This window comes from Pinus tabuliformis, chromosome 1_2 (genome assembly GCF_031772625.1).
Source record: "Pinus tabuliformis cultivar Carrire ecotype Pingquan chromosome 1_2, CPIR1, whole genome shotgun sequence".
Classification (NCBI taxonomy): Eukaryota; Viridiplantae; Streptophyta; class Pinopsida; order Pinales; family Pinaceae; genus Pinus; species Pinus tabuliformis.
Window position 1 is genome coordinate 1,151,731,115 of NC_142298.1, and position 21,051 is coordinate 1,151,752,165.

General features: G+C 39.2%; 1 protein-coding gene across 1 annotated transcript; it reads left to right on the forward strand.

The window, feature by feature from the left end:
• Positions 1-670: 670 nt before the first annotated feature.
• On the forward strand, positions 671-15,124 carry LOC149210290 (cysteine-rich receptor-like protein kinase 27). The gene is made up of 4 exons (XM_089398914.1): positions 671-899; positions 11,933-12,246; positions 13,018-13,248; positions 14,349-15,124. Exons 1-4 carry the CDS (start codon positions 671-673, stop codon positions 14,625-14,627), a joined length of 1,053 nt encoding a protein of 350 aa, XP_089255040.1. The 3' UTR covers positions 14,628-15,124.
• Positions 15,125-21,051: the final 5,927 nt, after the last annotated feature.

Genomic DNA, 21,051 nt, shown 5'->3' on the forward strand with positions numbered 1-21,051 from the left:
GTTACTGGAGCTGCCTCCATCACTTCACTTGAACCCTCCGCCATTTCTTGACTTTCTCATCCATATAACATCTACTCCTGGGTATCTATCCCTCTTGAACCATTTGGCATAGGTCTCTTCTCCCTTCCTATTGAGACCAAACCCTCTTGAGGGCGCCCTTCCAAGATTTCAAGAGCTATCCTTCTTGTCGGGGTAGATGTGGCCCTAGGCAGACAAGCCACTATTGATAGGGTTCTTAGAGAAAAGAACACCCTTAATCAAGATCATCCATGAAGTGGTTGTCCTTCAACTGCAGAGGGTTGGCTAGCCCTGCTAAAAAACTAGCCCTCAAGAGGCTCTTGGATTCAGAGCCATCCGAAATTATTTTTTTATAAGAAACTCTCGGGAAGGAAAAACAATTTGCCTAGACTCTACACACTATGAAGCCTAACTGGTGCTTTCATGCCCTAGATGTCAATGGATGATCCAGGGGTATTGCACTGGGCATTAATACTCGATCCATCAATCCTATTTCTGTTTGGGGGGACCTGGATTCCTGGGAATGGATATCTTTTCCTCGGAGATGGGTAGGAACTTCTGTATCATCAATGTCTACGCACCATATCACAACAGGGTGGAGTTCTGGAACCACCTCTTGCAACTATCCCTGATGAATTCTAATAATCTAATTATGGGTGGAGATCTCAATTTCACTATTGGTCATGAGGAATCTTGGGGACATCACACACAACTGGATCCACTATTGGATTATATTGAACACCTCCTGGATTATCATCATATGATTGACATCCCCATGAAAAAAACACAATTGACATGGAATAATAGGAGAGTTGGTGATGCTGCTTTGGGTAGGAGATTGGATCGCTTTCTCATCAAGGAGGACTTGCTTGGTACCCTCAGTAATTATCGCTAATGGGTAGGATTTGGAGGTATCTCTGATCACTCCCCCATTTATCTGGAATTAGTTGGTCCATTACAAAAGCCCAAAGCACCTTTCAAGTTCAACTCGACCTGGTTATAGGACCTCGAATATCATGGTCACTGATTTTTGGAGAGATCACCCTCCTTCCCAAGGGCGGAACCTGGAACAAGGTTTTTGTCAAAACCTCATTCAACTTAAAATTCTCTCCATACAATGGGCCAAATCTAAATGATCCAGAGACGAGTCGATACTATGTTCAATTGAGAACCAACTTGCTAACCTTATGGATGACCAAGGTCGGAGTTTCACCTCAACATAAGCCAAATCTACCCTCACCGAGCTGGAGGCCCAGAGGTCCAAGATTCTACGGGAACGAGAGGAGAATTAGAGACGTAGAAGCAGAGCCATCTGGATAAAGGCAGGGGATGACAATACTAAATTATTCCACAATTATGCCAAAGGAAGGCGGAACTATAACACCATTTGGAAAATTCCCACTAATCAAGTTTTTTATGATAGTATGCTCAGACATTCCATCAGCTGGCTCATTTGGGGAATTCACATTTTCAGCAACTCTTCAAGCCTCCACCTGGGACTTTGCATACAAAAATCATTCACATTGCTAGTCTTTTCCCTCGGTATGTTGACCCTGACATATCTGAAGACCTCATTAAACTGATATCTATCGGGGAATTAAAGAGTACCCTGAAATGGTTCAAGAAGGATAAAATTCCAGGCCCCGATGGATAGACTGTAGTATCCTATCTTGCTTTTTTAAGACTTTAGGCATGTACCTACTCAAGGTTGTAGAGGAATGCAGGATTATAGGGCGCATGTATGAGGCCATCAATTCCACCTTCATTTCCCTCATCCCAAAGGTGGATTCCCCCCAATCCTTCAATGATTTTCGGCCCATATCCCTTTGCAACTGCTTATACAAGATTATAGCCAAAATCATTGCCAACCATATCAAGCCTATTCTCTCAGCCAACATCTCATCTGAACAGTTTGCATTCCTCCACAATCGACAGATCCATGAGGCCATTGACACAGCACAGGAAGCACTCCATTCTATCAAATTGAAGCATCTTAAAGGAGTCATTCTCAAAATCGACCTATCAAAGGCTTTTGATCAAGTCAGTTGGCTCTATCTTAGAATGCTTCTCACACACCTTGGATTCCCCATCTCATTCATCCGATGGATTATGTGTTGCATCTCCACTATCTCCTTTAGTGTACTTATAAATGGATCTACCTCCAACTTCTTCCTTACTGAGAGGCCTCAGACAAGGTTGCCCACTCTCCCCATTACTTTTCTTGCTTGTCATGGAAGGCCTAAGCAGGATGATCCTACATGAAATAAGAGTTGGGCGATTACAGGGGCTTAAGATCACTGATCAGTGTATTATATCCCATATTCTATTCGTTGATGATGTGCTTACCTTCCTCAACGGTGGCATCTGAGGCTTCAATACTTCCTACGACATATGTAACTTTTCAGTACAACTACTGGGATGGAAATCAACAAGCCAAATTCTACCATCACTTTCTCCACTTGCTCTCCTTATTAATGCAGACACACTTATCAGAAGTTCCCTTTTCAAAGTCTTCAATTCGATGATGGACTTAAATATTTGGGGTTTCGCATAAAATCCCATGGATACAAAATAGCTGACTAGACCTGGCTGGTGACCAAGGTGGAAAAAAGGCTACTTAATTGGAACCACCATTTCTTATCCAGAGTTGGGAGGCTTGTTCTTATCAAATCGGTTTTGGAAGCCACTCTGGTTTAATGGATGTCCCTAGCATGGATTCATCAAGGTATACTATCGATAATCCAAAAGATATGTTGCAAATTTCTATGGAATGGACACAAGGAGGTGAATCCATTCGCTTGGGTGAGATAGAGTCATATTGCATTGCCAAAGAAATGGGGAGGATGGGGCTTCAAAGATATACCAACATTTGCACATGCTTTAGCTACCAAATTGGGATGGCTTCTCCTAAAATCCAGAATTCCATGGACTGATGTGTTTATCAATAAGTACAGTTGGCCCCTAAACCTAATGGATTGGATTCACATTCCAGCTTGGAACAAATAAGGCATCTCTGTCATTTGGAGGGTTGTACTATAAACCCTCCCCACCATAAGGAATGGCCTCACCTAGCGAATAAATGTTGGAACAACAGACCTGATTGGATTTGATCCATGGATAGGCTATGGCAACTTATATCGACTTCCACCAAAACTTATTATATTCGTAAATGACAGGGGCATATCCATGGTTGCACAAATAGTGCATCAACATAACACTACTATCTTCTTACAAACTTGGAAAGCTACAACCACACTTGGCATTCTAGAACATTGGATACAGGATTGGGGGAATTACATTAATGCTCTATTTGAATCACATGTTTGCATAACTAATGACGGAGATGATCTCATATGGGCTCTTGCAGCTCACAGAGTATACTCTCCCAAGGTAGGCTATCCCATTATTCATGTTGCACATAAGCCCCCTGTACTGGAGGGATGGTGGAGAGCACTTTGGAAACTCAAGTCTCCCCCACGTACTCGTCTCTTTATGTGGAATATCATCATGAAAAAAACTCCAACAGGCATGAACTTGATGAAGAGATCACACTTTGGTCTGACCGGGTGTGTCATTTGTCAACAGGACGAGGAATCGAATGATTATCTCTTCCTGTTTTGCACAACTCTACGACACGTTTGGGAGCAAGTCCTCTCCTCCTTAGCCATAACACAACATTGGGAAGGGCACAACATCAAGGAGGCATGGAACAGCTAGTGGACAACTTCCCCCAACATGAAGAATCATAATCTCCCCCAGATTATATGCTGGCACACTTGGTTAAGTCGGAACAACATCATCTTTGACAATTTGCAAATTCTGTGGCCTTTGGTAATCACTCAAATCATCAATAATTTCAATGAATTACCAGATAATGATCAACCCCCTCCTGCTCTCACTATAACTCCTGAAGCTATCAACCATGACCACCCTTGGGCATACTTCAATGGATCTACCCAAGACTAGGGGTGTGGGGGGTATTCTTCACCATTTGGCAGACAACCATTCTTTCTGAATCCGCATGGGGTTGAATGTTGGCACAAACAACTTCGTTGAGCTCATCTTGCTTCGACACTTATTGTATTTTGCATTGGCACAAAATTGCAGACATATTCAGATCTTTGGGGACTCTAAAATCATCATTAGTTGGTTCAATTGCACATCTGCATGTCATGTGCATTCTCTCATAAACATTTTGGATGATGCATTGTAATTAAAATCTCAATTTGAACAGATTTCTTGTCTCCACATTTTTAGGGAGAACAACCACACTGCGGATGAGCTTTCCAAGGAGGTAATGAATCAACCCAAAGGTCAATGGTTGATTCAAGAACAGAGGGAGGTAGAATTTTCTAGTATTATCACAGGCCGTACATTGACTAGATATAATAGAGGACTGATAGACCCTAATTTTACAGTTTTTAAGATGCAAATATATGAGAAAATTTGCAACGCAAACATTTTGAATTTTTGTATAAATATTCACTAAACGTGAAGGCATACCCTTAGTGGGTAATTATGTACATAACTATATATTTTGATGGCTATGGCCGTGCATACACCATATGCCATTGGCATTTAAAGCATGTAAATTTCCATTGATAATAGAAAATTAAGATTTTTCTCAAGGAAAAAAAAATGTAATTGTAGTAATTTTTAATAAATAAGATAAAAATAATATATATATATATTAAAAATAATAATAACGATTAATAAGCATATAAATGATGGAAAATAATATTTCCACCATATTTACTAATATAATTATAATAATATTTAATAAATAAGATAAAAAATAATTAATTTATTATATAACCACCAATATTATAATAATAATAATAAATAATAAGCATATAAATAATGGAAAATAATATTTAACCCATTAATAAATGTAATAATATTTAATAAATGAAATAAAGAACCATAATTAATAATTAACTTATTATATAATATAATATTATATATATATATAATTTATATCAAGATATCTATCTCCCAAGAGATCAGCATCTCAACCCGACCACGAAGATGATTCGATTCTTTTATTGAGAAAAATGATTGTAAAAAATATATGTGTTTTAAAATATGAGAGAAAATTTTGATATGATGATGAGAGTTGCGTAGGGAGAAATATTTCTCCATTCCTCATTTTTATGATGATGATGGTGGTGGTTAACGTCCACTGAGACCAAATTGGTCTATCGGACCTACAATTTTCTTAATTTTTACTTGTCTGGCTCCTCGTCTTTCTTGGCGAGATTGGTGTTGTAGCTTTCTTTCTTTTCTCTACGGTCTTCCAACTTCCTTTGTCTTGCATCTCCTTCATCTCTTCTGGTTCTTGGGACATTGGTGTCTTAGCTTCGCGATCTATATTCAAGTGTTGAATATTTTTCTCCTATATAATTGTTCTTAGTATTTCTTCCAGCCGCCAACTACGTAATGAAGATGCTCACCTAAATATTAATATATTAGGCACCCGCGCATCACTCTTCACTTTTGTATTCATTAGTCCATGCCAATTTTCCTTTTCATAATCCATGGCTTCTGAAGGCGACTAAGCCAGTGGAATCTCAATCTCAATTACACATTTTTTATTTTTTTCGGATAATAGAGTCAAAGTCCATGCCGTGTATGGCCAGTCTCAAAGTTGCAATTCCAAGACCATGGACCGTGTAATTCGACAGTGGTTTTTCATTTACTAATAAATACCGACTAGTTTTTTCAAATCCCAATACTGCGTTCCTGTGTTAATGTCGCCTCCTCTCTGGAAGATGGAAATCCTCTAACTTTACCAGGCGATTAAGGAAGAGCATTGAGCTCCTACATCAACAGGGCGCAGGAAAATAATAGAAATTTTGGTAAGATTTTGATAAAATTTAATAAAATTTTTGAAAAATTTAGATTAAAATTATCTAGTTTTGAAAAATTTTGAAAAATTTAGATTAAAATTATCTAATTTTAAAATTTAGATGTCAAACAATTTTGGAAAATTTAGATTAAAGTTATCCAGTTTTAAGATTTAGATGTCAAACAATTTTGATAATACTAAATTTATTTCATTCTTGAAACAAAAAAAAAGCCAGATTCGAGCAACTTTTTGCCTTCTGGCACCTTGTTAGACAACGCCCATTTGCAGGCCGTGCCCCGCCCTGCCCTAGGAGCGATGGCAAGGAAGATAAAAGCTTTCATCAACACCATGTCACTTATCGTTAATGTCTGTATATTTATGCGTCTCTCATCTCTGATCCTCACACTAATTTTGTTTGGGATTATTGTGGGAAAAGCAAATATACAAACTGTAGCGCCTTCTAGAGTCATCTGAACCAGGTTATGGAATTACTGGTTACTAACGTCTATCCCAGTGGATACAATGTATCATCTATTGTGGTGGAGGACAACGGAATTTGTTCAGTTTATGGGCTTGTCGAGTGCCGGGGAGATTTAAACCCTTCCGATTGCCAACAGTGCGCATCTACGGCGAAATCAAGGCTGCTTCATGGATGCGATAATGATGAACCTGGATTTATTCAACTGGACGGCTGCTTCTTACGTTAGGACAATTTTCAGTTTTATTCCGAAGAGTTTGAGAGTCACCCAGTAAAAGTTCATTGCAGCCCTACGAACCGCAGTCGGCCACAGCTATCGCCATTAGATGTAAGGAGCATGCTGTTTGTTGGAACTACTACACACCTACATGCAGACTCTTAGTTAGAGCATGTGACTGCATGCAAGATTCCTTTTGCATGTTGGAACTACTACACATCTACATGCAGACTTTTAGTTAGAGCATGGGATTGCATGCAAAATTCTTTTTGCATGATTTATTCCTTGATTTACTCCTTGATTTGCTCCTTCTTTAACTCCACAACTGACTAGTTATCTCCGGAACTTGTTGTAGGTGTTGAGTCTTCTCATTGATCACCACTATAGTCATTACCTTGGGATCTTCACCCAGTAATGCTATATCATGAGCATTGTATGAGCATTGTAACATAATTTTCAATTGAATCATTCTTTTCTTCTTTCGATTTTCTTTTAGTGTTTTTGCTCTGCAAAGCTGTGTGTTCAACCTTTACTAGCTAGATTCATCTGTGCAGGTTTTCTAACACATTTACATGGTATCAGAGCCCACAGGTTGCTAGATAAAGGGCGCACCAGTACTTTATTTTGCAAGTATTACAGCTTGGAGATCGAAGATTGACAGAAAAATGGAGTTTCCCAAAGCGTCGATCCTAACACCGTACAACTATCATGAATGGAAGGATCAAATGGCTCGATACCTTCGTCATAAAGGGTTGTACAGGATTACCATGGCTACAGAAGTGGAACCCACTTCAGCCATAGAGAAATCCAAGTACCTCAACCGTATGGATGAGGCCCACGGATCCATATGCATGTGCATCTCTCCAGAGTTGCAGTTTCATCTATCTGCATGCAATACTCCCAATGAGATTTGGAAAAAGGTTGAAGAGCTCTGCGGGAAACAGGATGAGATGAAAGGACATCTGCTCGAAGTGGAGCTGCTATCATTGGATCCACGGAACTATGACAGAATTCAAGGTTTCTTCACCAAATATAATGATCTATTGCTGCAACTCAAGGGTTGTGGAATTGACAAATCTAAGGAGGAGAGTCGCCAAGTTCTCTCTATTATGTCAAAGCTCGGACCGGAATACTCCGTCTTTGTGTCTACATTTCATTCAGTAAGGCTCGCAACAGGTAAATCCTACACTATGCCTTCTCTCAAAGAATTTATGGAGTCCCTTATTTTTGAGCAAGATAAACTCATTGGCATGGGGAAAATCAAACCTCCAAAAGCACATGCACTTGCTGTGCATGATGGCAGCCACAATAAAAATCACAGATCTGATTCAAATCAAAAAAATTAGCAGCAAAAAGACAAAGGAAAAGCGCATTCCCATCCAAAGAAGGAAGGGTACACCAAGCCCTTCAATGACTCCTCTGGCTCGAGAAATGAGAAAGGGAAGAAAGGAAACAGATGCACCTACTGTCAAAGAGGATTCCATCCAGAATCCTCTTGCATGAAGAAACAAATTGACCAAATGGCAGAAATCCTTCAGAAGCACAACCTTGGGGACCACATCCCTCAGGGCGCCAAGAAGAAAACTGAGGATCCGCCACACGGGAAAGGTAACAATTTTCATGCTTTAGTTGCAATTAATTCTTCTCCTGATGCATGGATTATAGATTCTGGTGCATCACATCATATGGCTGCTGCAAAGGAAGTTTATTCCTCTTTGGATGCATGCAAAGGACCTCCCATCCTCATGGGAGATGACTCACCTATTGAGGTCACCGGAAAAGGTAGAGTGGAACTTTTACACGGAAGCTTTGAAGATGTGCCTCATGTTCCAAAACTTTCGGTAAACTTGCTTTCAATTTATCAGATCACTCATTCCGGCACCGGAAAGAGAGTGGAATTCACTCCAGATGCAGTGAACATATATGATCTACATAGCAATGCCAAAATTGCAACTGGTGAGGTAAACAATGGAGCCAGACTGTATACATTTTCTGAATTTATTGAATCTGAATCCTCCTTATTGCTTACACATGTTGATGATAGTAGTAGGCTTTGGCATGAGAGGTTTGGTCACTTAAATTACAGGTATATGCAGCAGCTAAGCAATAATGAAATGGTGGAAGGCTTGCCAAATATCAGTTTCTCCAAAGGAGTTTGTGAAGGGTGTGTTCTTGGCAAACATCCCAGAGAAAAGTTTGACACCGGCAAGACTCACAGAGCATCCTCTCCTCTAGATCTGATCCATAGTGATCTCATGGGGCCTTTTTCTCATCCTTCCATCAACAAATCAAGGTATGTGCTTACATTTATTGATGATTTCTCACGGTATACTTGGGTGTATCTTCTCAGGAACAAATCTGAAGTTTTTGAGCACTTTGAAGATTTCAAAGCACTAGTTGAGACACAGTGAGAGAGAAAGATCAAAGCCCTCCGTACAGACAATGGGGGGGAATATGTTAACACAGCACTTCAAAACCTTTGCCTTCAGTCCGGCATACAGTTGCAGTATACAGTTCCATACACTCCGCAACAGAACGGAGTTGCTGAGAGAAAGAATCGATCTCTCAAAGAGATGGCTTCATGCATGTTGCATGCCAAGTCACTGCCTCATAAGCTTTGGGCCGAAGCACTTAATTGTGCTAACTACATCCAGAACAGGTCTCCTCATAGGTCTGTCAGGGACCAGACCCCCTTTGAGGCTTGGAGCGGCACTAAACCAGAGGTCACTCACCTCTGTGTTTTCGGCTCTCAAGCATGGGCCCGGATTCCCTCTGAAAAGAGGAAAGCTCTTGATCCACAGAGCATTGAGTGCATATTTGTTGGATACCCTGATGGTGTGAAGGGATATCGACTCCTGATTCCCTCTACGGACAAGCTCATCATTGAGCGAAGTGTCAAATTTGAGGAAAGTCTCTCGCATGCACCTCAAGCGCCGTATGCAGACACTTTTTATCTACCTCATGTCCGAGATGATGACTCAATACATTCAGATGCCGATACAGATCATGCAGATGTCGAGGAAGAGCATGCAGATGCAAAGACAGAGTCTTCAGATACAAATCTAGTGCATGCAAATGATGATCCACATCCAAGCCCAGATTGGGCTTCCAGCAGTGAATCATATTCCCCTGTCATAAATCAGAGAACAAGGAGCTTACGTGAGATATATGCACAAGACCAACCAGCTGCTAGAAATGGTCTTGTGGGGGATAATTATGATCTACAGAGGACTAGCTCAGAGTTTATTGAGCCTCCTCTTGTCCTCACTGCCACTGAACCATCGCCCTCCTGGCATTGTCATTTGGTTCAGTCTTCTGATCCACAGTCTTATGCTGAGGCTGCTGGGCATCCATCTTGGGAGTCCGCCATGGAGGAGGAGTATAACTCCCTCCTCGAGAACCAGACTTGGGATCTGGTCCCCCTTCCTTCAGGAAGGAAACTTGTCCGATGCAAATGGGTCTACAAGACCAAGAGTGCTGCAGATGGGCAAATCACCAGACGGAAAGCAAGGCTAGTAGCCAAAGGCTTCCAACAAGTGCATGGCATTGATTATGACGAGACCTTTGCTCCAGTAGCAAAGATGGATTCCATACGCCTTACACTTGCCATTGCAGCTGCCCAGCGGTGGGAAGTACATCAGATGGATGTGAAGAATGCCTTTCTTCACGGAGACCTATCTGAGGAGATCTACATGGAGCAGCCACATGGTTTCATTTAGGATTCATCTTTGGTCTGCAGACTGAAGAAATCTCTCTACGGCCTTAAGCAAGCCCCGAGAGCTTGGTACGCGAAGATGGATTCTTTTCTCTTATCACTAAACTTTGAAAGATCCATTGCTACAGTCAAGAGGGCCTTGCATGATAGGTTCTTGATGACGGACATGGGTCCATTATACTTCTTTCTTGGTCTTGAGATCAGCCAGAATGCCACAGGCATCAAACTCTCTCAGGCTAAGTATGCACGGGATCTCCTCGAGAGATTTCGCATGACTCACTGCAAGTCAGCACCGACTCCTTTTCTGTCTGGGGTCCGCCTTGAGGATGGAGGTGACACTCCATTAGTTGACAGCACTCTCTACCGACAGCTAGTGGGGAGCTTATTGTACCTCACCCACTCCAGACCAGATCTCTCATACGCAGTAGGGGCAGTTTCCAGATACATGCAGGAGCCGCATGAGCTACACTGGAATGCTGCCAAGCGCATCCTCCGATATGTGCAGGGCACCATCACCTTCGGGATTCACTATGCAGCAGGCACTGCATTGAATCTCCTTGGCTTCACAGATTCTGATTGGGCGGGAGACAGCATTAATCGCAAGTCCACCTCCGGATATTCACTTAGTCTAGGATCTGGCCCTATCTGTTGGTCGAGCAAGAAGCACGCTGTTATTGCTCTCTCTTCAGCTGAGACTGAGTACCGAGGAGTAGTCAACATCACCATTCAGGCTCTGTGGCTACAACACTTCCTCACTGAGTTGGGCGTCCAGTTCCACCAGCCCATTGTCATCTGCTGTGACAACCAAAGCACTCTCAAATTTTGCAGGGATCCAGTACAGCGACAGCGGACGAAGCACATAGAGATCCATATGCACTACATCAGAGACTTAGTACATGATCAGGTCATTGATTTGCAGTTCTGTCCTTCAGCAGAACAGACTGCAGACATCTTCACCAAGACATTCACTGAGCAGAAGTTTCGCTCTTTGCGTGATCGTCTTGGAGTGAAGGACACGATTGCTTAGCAACTGTATTTTTCTTCCTCTTCTCTTTTGATTACATTGTATTTTGAGGGGGGGTTTTCCCACGAGGTTTTCCCTCTTTCCTCAATTTTAGTACAAGTTGCACTGTATTTTGGGTGACCTTTGGCCTTAGTTGCCAGGGCCCATTTTCTATTTTTCCCCATAGTGGTGTTCAGGGGGGGTGTTGGAACTACTACACACCTACATGCAGACTCTTAGTTAGAGCATGTGACTGCATGCAAGATTCCTTTTGCATGTTGGAACTACTACACATCTACATGCAGACTTTTAGTTAGAGCATGGGATTGCATGCAAAATTCCTTTTGCATGATTTACTCCTTGATTTACTCCTTGATTTTCTCCTTCTTTAACTCCGCAACTGACTAGTTATCTCCGGAACTTGTTGTAGGTGTTGAGTCTTCTCATTGATCACCACTATAGTCATTACCTTGGGATCTTCACCCAGTAATGCTATATCATGAGCATTGTAACATAATTTTCAATTGAATCATTCTTTTCTTCTTTCGATTTTCTTTTAGTGTTTTTGCTCTGCAAAGCTGTGTGTTCAACCTTTACTAGCTAGATTCATCTGTGCAGGTTTTCTAACACATTTACACTGTTCAATATTACAGTGAAAGCTACACAGAATCCGGCACTTTTTGCTGCAGATTCAGTCCCTGGACCTTCTAGTTTAACGGAGACTGTGTACAGCATGGCACAGTGTTGGAAAGATCTGTCTTCAGCAAACTGCGGATTGTGCCTAACTTATGCCCTGGCAAATATATTGTCATGCCCAACTGGAACTCCGGGAGCACTATCCGGCTTAAGCAGTTGCTTTTTGCGTTATGATGTTGATGATTTTCTAGACATTTCCGTTCACTCGCAGCGTCATGCAGGATCCGGTATCGTCTTCTCACAGTTTGACGAATTTGAGTTTAATGTGATTGTAAGCTGAAATTAATTTGATTATAAATTCAGGAATATTTTAAAATTTTGATTTTGGAATATTGAAAATTTTAGAAACTGAAATTAATTTGATTATTGAAAATTTTAGAAACTTGAAATTAATTTGATTATAGATTTAGGAATATTTTAAAATTCTGATTCTGGAATATTTTGAAAATTTTATATTTAATTTTTTTAATATTAGGAAAATATTTCAGTTGTTAAATTAGCAGTAGGGATAGTCATTATTGGTGTTATGGGCTAATGTAGATTTACTCATCACTATTATTTGTTATTCAAGACTTAGAATTACCTGTTAGTAATACTTAAGAGGGCATCCTGCAAGTGCCTAGATTTTAGGTCGTTAATCTATTTCCTTAGATCCGAAGAAGATAAACTCTTAACCAGATACAGTCAATTTATTCTAGAGCATGAAAATTTTACATTTAATTATTTTTCATTGAATATTTTCAAATATTCCAAAATCTACTCTATAAAAATATATATATATGTGTGAATTAAACTATAGCGAATTTGCTAATATTTTTTCTGTAAATTTTATGCAGAAGGCAAAAGATCTAAGGTGTTGGGGATAGCTTTGGGCTTAGTAGCCGCTAGCGTTGGATTAATTGCATCCATAGGGATATGGAAGTGGAATTTTTTCTCTCATTTGAAATGTTGGGAACAGAATTCTGGAACCAGAGGTCTTTAAGTTGCTACTGCATTTACTGTTAAAGATTTAAGATGTGTCTCATTAACTTTTTCTTTGCAGTTCTTTGAAACAATTTATTATGATGACCGAGTATTATGTGAAATATGTATTCAAAATTCAAATAGATGTCATGTGATTGTTTTCTCAGGTCATGAGAGAGGAGAATTTACCTCATCGCCAATGATAGCTAATCCAGAACTTATTATGAATTATGATACTGTGAGAGAGGCTACGTCAGATTTTAGAACAGAGAATAAGCTTGGCGAAGGAGGCTTTGGATCCGTTTTTAAAGTGAGTCATTTCTAAACTTAAGTGAAATTAAATATATCGAGGTTAGAGGTTTTAGGTAAGTGTGATAGTTATGTCGATTGCATAATATTTGGGAAATTGATAGTCTAGATAGAGGAGAGGGTAATTGACGGTGAGGAGAGAGGGTTATTTGTTTGACTTTTTCAATTTACAATCAACACAAGTTTCAGATTTTAAGATATTTCTGAATTTACAATCAACATAAGTTTAGGATGATTTGAATGTAGGGTTATTTGTTTGATTTTTTTATTTTCTTCAACATCATATTTGAAGGGAGGTTTTTGTGACTTTTGTGAAAATAACTATTTAGAAAATTGTTTTCGAAGTTTATCACATAATTGAAATAATTGTTTATTTGTTTTTAATTATCAAATGTGTTCTAATCAACATAAATTTAGAATGAGTTGAATAGAGGGTTATTTGTTTGACTTTTTTATGTTTAGAATGAGTTGAATAGAGGCTTATTTGTTTGACTTTTTTTTTTCCTCAACATCATCGGATTTTAAGATATTTCTGAATTTGGGATAGACATAAGTTTAGGATGATTTCAGATTTTAAGATATTTCTGAATTTGCAATCTACATAAGTTTAGGATAATTTGAATGGAGGCTTTTGTGACTTCTGTGAAAAGAAATATTTAGAAAACTGTCTTCAAAGTTTATCACATAATTGAAATAAAAAACTGTCTTCAAAATTTATCACATAATTATTTATTTGTTTCTAATTATCAAATCTTGTTTTTCATCAAGACAATTATCAAATGTTATCAAATGTGGTTCTTCATCCAGACTATTAAAATGATGAACCACTTTTTCTAAAAGAACCCACCATGATTAGTCCATTACATAATTGATGAACCACATTTTCAAAATAAGTCCGCCATGATTAGTCTATTACATAATTGAAATAATGGTCTACAAGCTTTTAATCATTAAATGTGAATCATCAAAACCATTAAAATAATGAACCATCTTTTCCAAAAACTTTGACAATTATTTCTGATAAATCGGAAAGACAGCTTTCTAAATAAAAATGTTCAAGATTATCAACTAAAAATACAAATAATATTTGCTGATTTGCAGGGGATTCTACCTGATGGCAGAGAGGTTGCAGTGAAAAGGCTTCGCATAGGTTCAAAGCAAGGAGACGTTGAATTTCTGAATGAAGCAAATCTCATCGATCGTATTCAGCACAGAAATCTAGTGAAATTGCTTGGTTGCTCCGTTGAACGCTCAGAGAGGCTGTTAATTTACGAATACCTCCGGAACAGTAGTCTCGACCAGATTTTATTTGGTCTCTACTCCCTCTTGATCTACTTAACGAATGCTGGTTTGATTCAGTTTGTGCATAGACCTTGCTGATTGTTTTAATGACTCTGGTGCATTAATGGCAGATACAACAAAACAGCATTCGCTTCACTGGAAAAGGAGGTATGAAATCATAGTTGGAATAGCGCGTGGGCTGGCCTATCTTCACGAGGAATCTGACATTCGGATCATCCACAGAGATATCAAAGCAAGCAATATTCTACTCGACCATAAATACAAAGCCAAAATAGCAGATTTTGGGTTAGCCAAGTTCTTTGCGGAAGATCAGAGCCACGTCAGCACTAGAGTTGCAGGAACTTTGTAAGAATTTACCCAACTTGACATTATAATGAATCATAATACATGAACCAGTCCCAACATGAATCACAATACATGAACCAGTCCCAACTCGTAGATATGCATAATAATTTTAGTAGACTCAAGAAATCAAGATTTCATTGTGCAGAGGTTACATGGCTCCTGAGTACGCCTTACGTGGACAGCTGACAGAGAAAGCAGATGTATTCAGCTTTGGAGTGCTTGTACTTGAGATTATCAGCGGAAGAAAGAATCAGAGTTTGGCTCAAGATATGGAGTATGGAGTTTCTCATTGAAGGGGTAATTGACCGTGGACCCCATTTTTCCAGTGAAATGTTTTTAAAATGTCCATATCCTTAATGCCGAACATTTGCTAACACTGGTTTTGTTGATATTGGCCAAGCAGGCATGGAAACTGTATAAATCTGAGAGAGCAATAGAAGTTATGGATCCCACATTGGAGGGCAGTTATTCGTGGGAGGAAGGGATTAGAGTGATGACAGTTGGTCTTCTGTGCACGCAAGGAGCAGCAGCTTTGCGGCCTTCAATGTCCCGCGTGGTGTCGATGCTGACAAGTAAGGAAGAACAGCTTCCTTGCCCAACAAGGCCTGCTTTCATAGATCTGGACTGCGCGGACGCAAGTCCCGACCAGGTTAGACGTCCTCCTGCTCCTGAGACAACATTAAGAGGTAACCGGTCGTCAGAAGCTACGACACCTGCCGATATCTTTTCGGCGGCCGCTGATCCTTCATCCGGCATTCTGGAGCCCAGGTGAAGAACGTATTTCATTGGGTATTTTGAAGGCCAAGTAAGATTTTGATAAAATCTCATTCTGGAGCCCAGATGAAGAACGTATTTCATCGGGTATTTTGAAGGCAAAGTAAGATTTTGATAAAATCTTGTAAAAATTTTGTAAAATCTGGATTATAATGGTCGAGTTTCATAAGAGTAATTTTTTTAATAAGGCTAAACTTATTTTTATTTTTTTAAAATAATTTATATATTTTTTTGTTTTTGAATTAAAGTTTCTGTGATCTATATCAAATTGATGCTTTATTTTTTTCTCATAAATTTTTTATATTATTTAAAATAAAATAAAATAAAAAAAAAAAACAAAATTTCTGTCTTGACAAAATTGATTGTAAATATAGATTTTCACAATATTATTGGTTTAAACTCATATTATCTATAATTATTTGTTTGACCTTAAACTTGGCCATTCCCCACCTCTAAAATAAAAATAACAATGAACTTTCGCCACTATTGATTATAGGATGTTTGAACTTATATTATTTATCAATATTTGTTTGACATTACAGTTTTGCATTCCCCAAATCTAAAATCAAAATAAAGATGACTATTTGTTATAAGATTCCGCTTTTCCCTGGTTATACAAGGCACGCTATAACGTACCGCTAGTTGTTAAGCAATCACGCTGGTCAAAGTGGTATTTAGACAAATTTGACCCAAAAAAAAATTAAAAACAAAATAATTATTTAAAACAATTCTTTAATTTCTATTTAATTTTGTTTTTAAATTTCTTTGTTCTAAATTATTTAGATAAATATAAATCAACCATTGTAGTAACTAAGTAATAATTAGTATTCTTAAATTTATCTAAACATAATTATGAGACATCATTAATTAAGTTGATAGGCTTTTTATGGTGAAATTTTTTTTTACGACATTGTAATAGATTCGTCAACCTCCAAAAAATATACCATTTCGACGGTGTGATTGACAGTGGGCTTCTGATCTCCGATTTGCTTTGCTCGAGGTTCTTTGACTCTTAATAACCATGCGCCAACCACATGGGAAAGTATGACATTATGACTGTGGAACGGACGTTATGTCATAAAGCGAGTGAGCGGTGTCTTCCAGGGCTAAGCCCTTTAACTTGCGACAGGGGGTCGATTCTTTAGAATACTGCGCTACAAATTGTTACAATGTGTAACACATGGGACCACATCACACGCGCTTGGGCCTTTATAATATCGCAGATCAAAATTGGCAATTTCACAATATAGAATTTGGTTGCAGTCCCAAAACTTGTGATCTTTGATGAGTGATGTAGCCTGATCTACGTGGAGAGAAAATGAGTGAAGCCCCTCCGAGCGAAATTTTATCACATAAAACATGTGTTAACCCTTCCTGCCTAAATTTACATGAAAACCTTTATTAACCTATGTCCGCCCAACTTCATGATTTAGATAGACAGAACAAATATTTAAACTGTCGTCACCCTTTAGATGCGTTGATAGCCCTTGATTCCTTTGAACTCTTTGTGACTGTGGCGCTAGCCGCCGGAGCCCTCTCTATTAACGATTTCCAATCAGAGGTGTAACCTTGGTGCACGACATGTAAATTCATCGATTTCCGATCGTCGATCACCTTCTACGTTCGAGCCTTGGTCTTGTGGCTCTTCATGTGACTGCAGTCTAGCCCCCATATCAGAGCCCTTCAATCGAAGGTTATCAATTAGAGGTTTCACTTTGATGAACAATATGCCTAAACCTCCGAACGCTGATCTCCCATACATGACGCCATCACTACCATGTATTTGCCATGTGTCACTTTTTTAATAATTCCACGTAACGTCCTTTTTTGGCCTATTGTTAGCCTTGAAACTGTCGAATTTGCCTTCCACGTGTCAACCCTATTGGCACATTGTGATGAAATTAACCTCCCCGTGTCACTTATCACAACCAATTGCTGGCTGCAACGCATCTAGTCGCTATTTTCCGTGTGTCTCTTATCGGATCCAATCTTTTTTCTACCACGCGTCCCTTTGGGAGGAGAGAGAAAAGGCTCAAGCTTCTTTGGTTTTGCAGACAAATCCTTTATTTATTTGTTGTCGTTCATCCCAACACTTTAACACTAGCGACCCATTTCCGACGGTTTCATCGCATATCACAACTCGTACTATCAACACTTTTAAAATGTGGCCCATTCTCGGAAAGTTCCACTTGAGAGTAGATGCAATGTTCTATTGAATTCTTTTTCATACCTCTAGATGGTCTGGATATCGAAACGAATAGCAACCTCCAAAGTCGGAAATTGGAACTTGAAAAAACAAGGCATTTGGAGGTCGACAAGGATCGCTAGATATCTGAAACCGATAAGGCAGTGACACCTCAGACCTACGGGACATTCCTGTTGGTCTATTGGTCGGACGAACCTCTTTATAGAGTTATATCATATTAATAACATCGTGGAAATTCTTTTCGAAATTGTTGATACATGTAGTATTGGTCCTATATAATAATAAACAAATATCTAAATTCTAAATCTTTGAACTGTGTTATGGACCTCCAACCACTAATATGCAACCTCGATTGTTTTATCATACCAAACTTAAATGTGAAATCACATCTGCCCCTTATCGTAGCTTTTGGAATACGACCTCCGATAAGATCCACTGTCTCTGCATGTATCTTGCTATTACTGTCTATTTTATTCATTAATACCGCTGGTTAGCCGACTATGTGCATTTACTGTCATTTTATTTTCCCTCATACGAAGATCGTATGTTTTATGCCCTTGTACAAAGGAAAATTAATATGATCGCTAGACCTTTTTTTCCACAAATTTCCAAAATATTTCTTTTGGTGTCAAGGTTTCAATGCCCGAAAACTACGATATATATTTAATCAATATGCCACAATTTTTTAATGATTGCAACTTAAAACCTCTACACGCATCTTGGTCTTGGTGGTTACTCTATTCATTAATCTAATTAATGGATCAATCATGTGTGCTTTTTTTCTCTTTATTCTCGCTCGCACGAAATTGATATGTTTTATGCCCTTGACACTTTACTATATGTGTTTAATCAAACGAGCCACATTGATATGTTGGATCGGACTTTCGACTTGCAAGGTTTCAGAAAGGATTCTTTGCATGTCAAAGTTTCAAAATCCCAAATCTCCCATGTGTATTTAATAAATATTTCACATTTTCCTTTAATTAAGGTTTGAAACTTATCCACACATCTTGACGTCAAGGGTTCTATTCAATAATCTAATTAATGGTCCGCCTATGTGCATTTATTCTCACTTTACTCTCACTCGGACGAGCATCCCTATCATTATCTATGTCATTAGTAACCCCACGACCTCTGCCACATGTCCTAAATTTGATTTATTGCTCCCTCTGCTTATCTAGTTTATGGGTGTGTGCTCTATTTAACCTCTTCACGTCGCACTATTCTACTGATTTTTCAAGTTGCATTTTATGTTGGTCTTGTTGTGCTATTGTTGGTCTCTTGCTGTTGCTACTGCATGTCGTGCTATTGCCTTCAACTAGATAAATGCCCCGAAATTTCAATAAAAAACAGGTGAGAATAGAGAACCTGCAAACCATATCGTCTTCTACACTCAAATGGAAAGTATCAATGTTTTCATACTGCATATATAGCTTAGAATACTATGTGCATTTCCATGACGTACAACACACCCTTCTGTAGAGTTTTTGAAAGCCCATATATAGACAACCAACTTTCTATGCTTAAACATTTCAATTTTCCTTTCCCCTTACCTTTGACTATTGGCAACAATCTAAATTGTAAATCGTTCTTCTTTCATTTGGCTCCAAGTATGCCAATCCTGTGAACGATCGTGCTCACAACTTTATTTCCGCTTCTCTTCCAATGTTGACAACATTTTACGAGCTTTCCCCTTTCAGGACACCTCCTTTTCTCGTCATCATGGAGGTTTCCTTGACAGTGAATGCCATCACTTTATTGCTCGCTTGCTCTACAATGATCCAATCATTGCTCCAAATCGTTGAACTCAACCTTCTTGCTTTCACAAAGACATATTCCCAATGCTACCGCATTTCCCTATCCGATGGTACCTCTCAACACAAAACTTTGCTTATGTCTGCTTACAATGACCATGTCGTCTCTGGTACCCTCCAATTTGGCTCACTTATCATTCTCAAAGAAGTCAGTTGCACTTTTTTGCAAAATAATGCGTATGTTCACTCTTCACCATATTCTTGATGTTTTTCTGTTCCTTCCCTCTCTCTACCACTGTCACTCCAACTAATGCCGCATTTCTTTTCTCTTTCTTTCCTTTTTTCAGGACTACAAATTAGTGAACTGGAAGTTCTTGAACGTCATGTAACTTTGAATGGAAACCCATACCTTCTTCATATTGTACAAACGTCGACATACCAACCGGGCTCTTCAACGTCACATGCCCCCGCCTCATCTATTGCTGCTTTGACACAGGATTCTATGTCATTATCAACTCAGTTGTCCTCTGCTTTGCCTACTGCCATTCCATTCATGGTGCTAAGCCCCTATCGTAAACAATGGTCGATCCAGGGTAGGGTAGTTGGAAAAACCTCTGTTCGCTCCTACAACAATGCTCGAGGCTCCGGAAAGTTCTTTGGATTTGACCTTGTTGATTCTGCCAATGATACAATCCATCTCTCTAAATTCGGTGATCTTGCAGGTTCCTTGCATGGCCTTGTCCAAATTGGGAAGCTTTACATGGTTTCAAATGGCACTGTGAAACCAAGAAACACAAATTACAACCATTTGGATAGCAAATGGGAAGTCTCCCTCACTACAACTTCTGTTGTTGAACCTTCCTTAGATGATGTTCTGACAATTCCTTTCCACCGTTTCTGTTTTAAATCTATAGATGAAAATAGATCTGCAAACCTTGGCTCAATTGTCGACATCATTGGCATTGTCAGGTCCACTTCTCCAACTTCCACCATTCGTTGAAGAGATGGCTCTAAAACACCTAGGAAAACTCTAACTTGGAAGACATGTCTCATAGTATCGACATCATCCTATGGGGGATCATTGCCACACCTTGGGCAAGCAACTAGTTGAACTCGCCTCTTCTGGTGCTTCAACCATGCTTGCAATCAAAGGGGGTTGCATAGCTGAATTTAATGGAAAAACTATTGGGACTATCTCGACCACTAGCCTCGTGCTAGATTCCATCATTCCAGAGACTTAGAAGCCCCAATCATGGTTTCATCAAAGAGAATGTTTGGCGTCTTCACCATCGTTAAGTTGAAAATTCTTGGGGTCTTCCAAGCAAGGCAACCCACAATGTACAATCTAGCAAAAATTTTGGGAAATCCAAATTAAAATTGTCAAGTTTCAAGATTTTGGGTGTAAACCAATTTTTAATAGTGT

Coding starts and splice junctions, on each gene's coding strand:
- LOC149210290 (XM_089398914.1), top strand. CDS start 671: ATGGGTGGAGATCTCAATTTCACTATTGGTCATGAGGAATCTTGGGGA. Junction 900..11,932: donor GGACTTGCTTGGTACCCTCA/GTAATTATCGCT, acceptor TCAATATTACAG/TGAAAGCTACACAGAATCCG. Junction 13,249..14,348: donor GCTTTGGATCCGTTTTTAAA/GTGAGTCATTTC, acceptor GCTGATTTGCAG/GGGATTCTACCTGATGGCAG.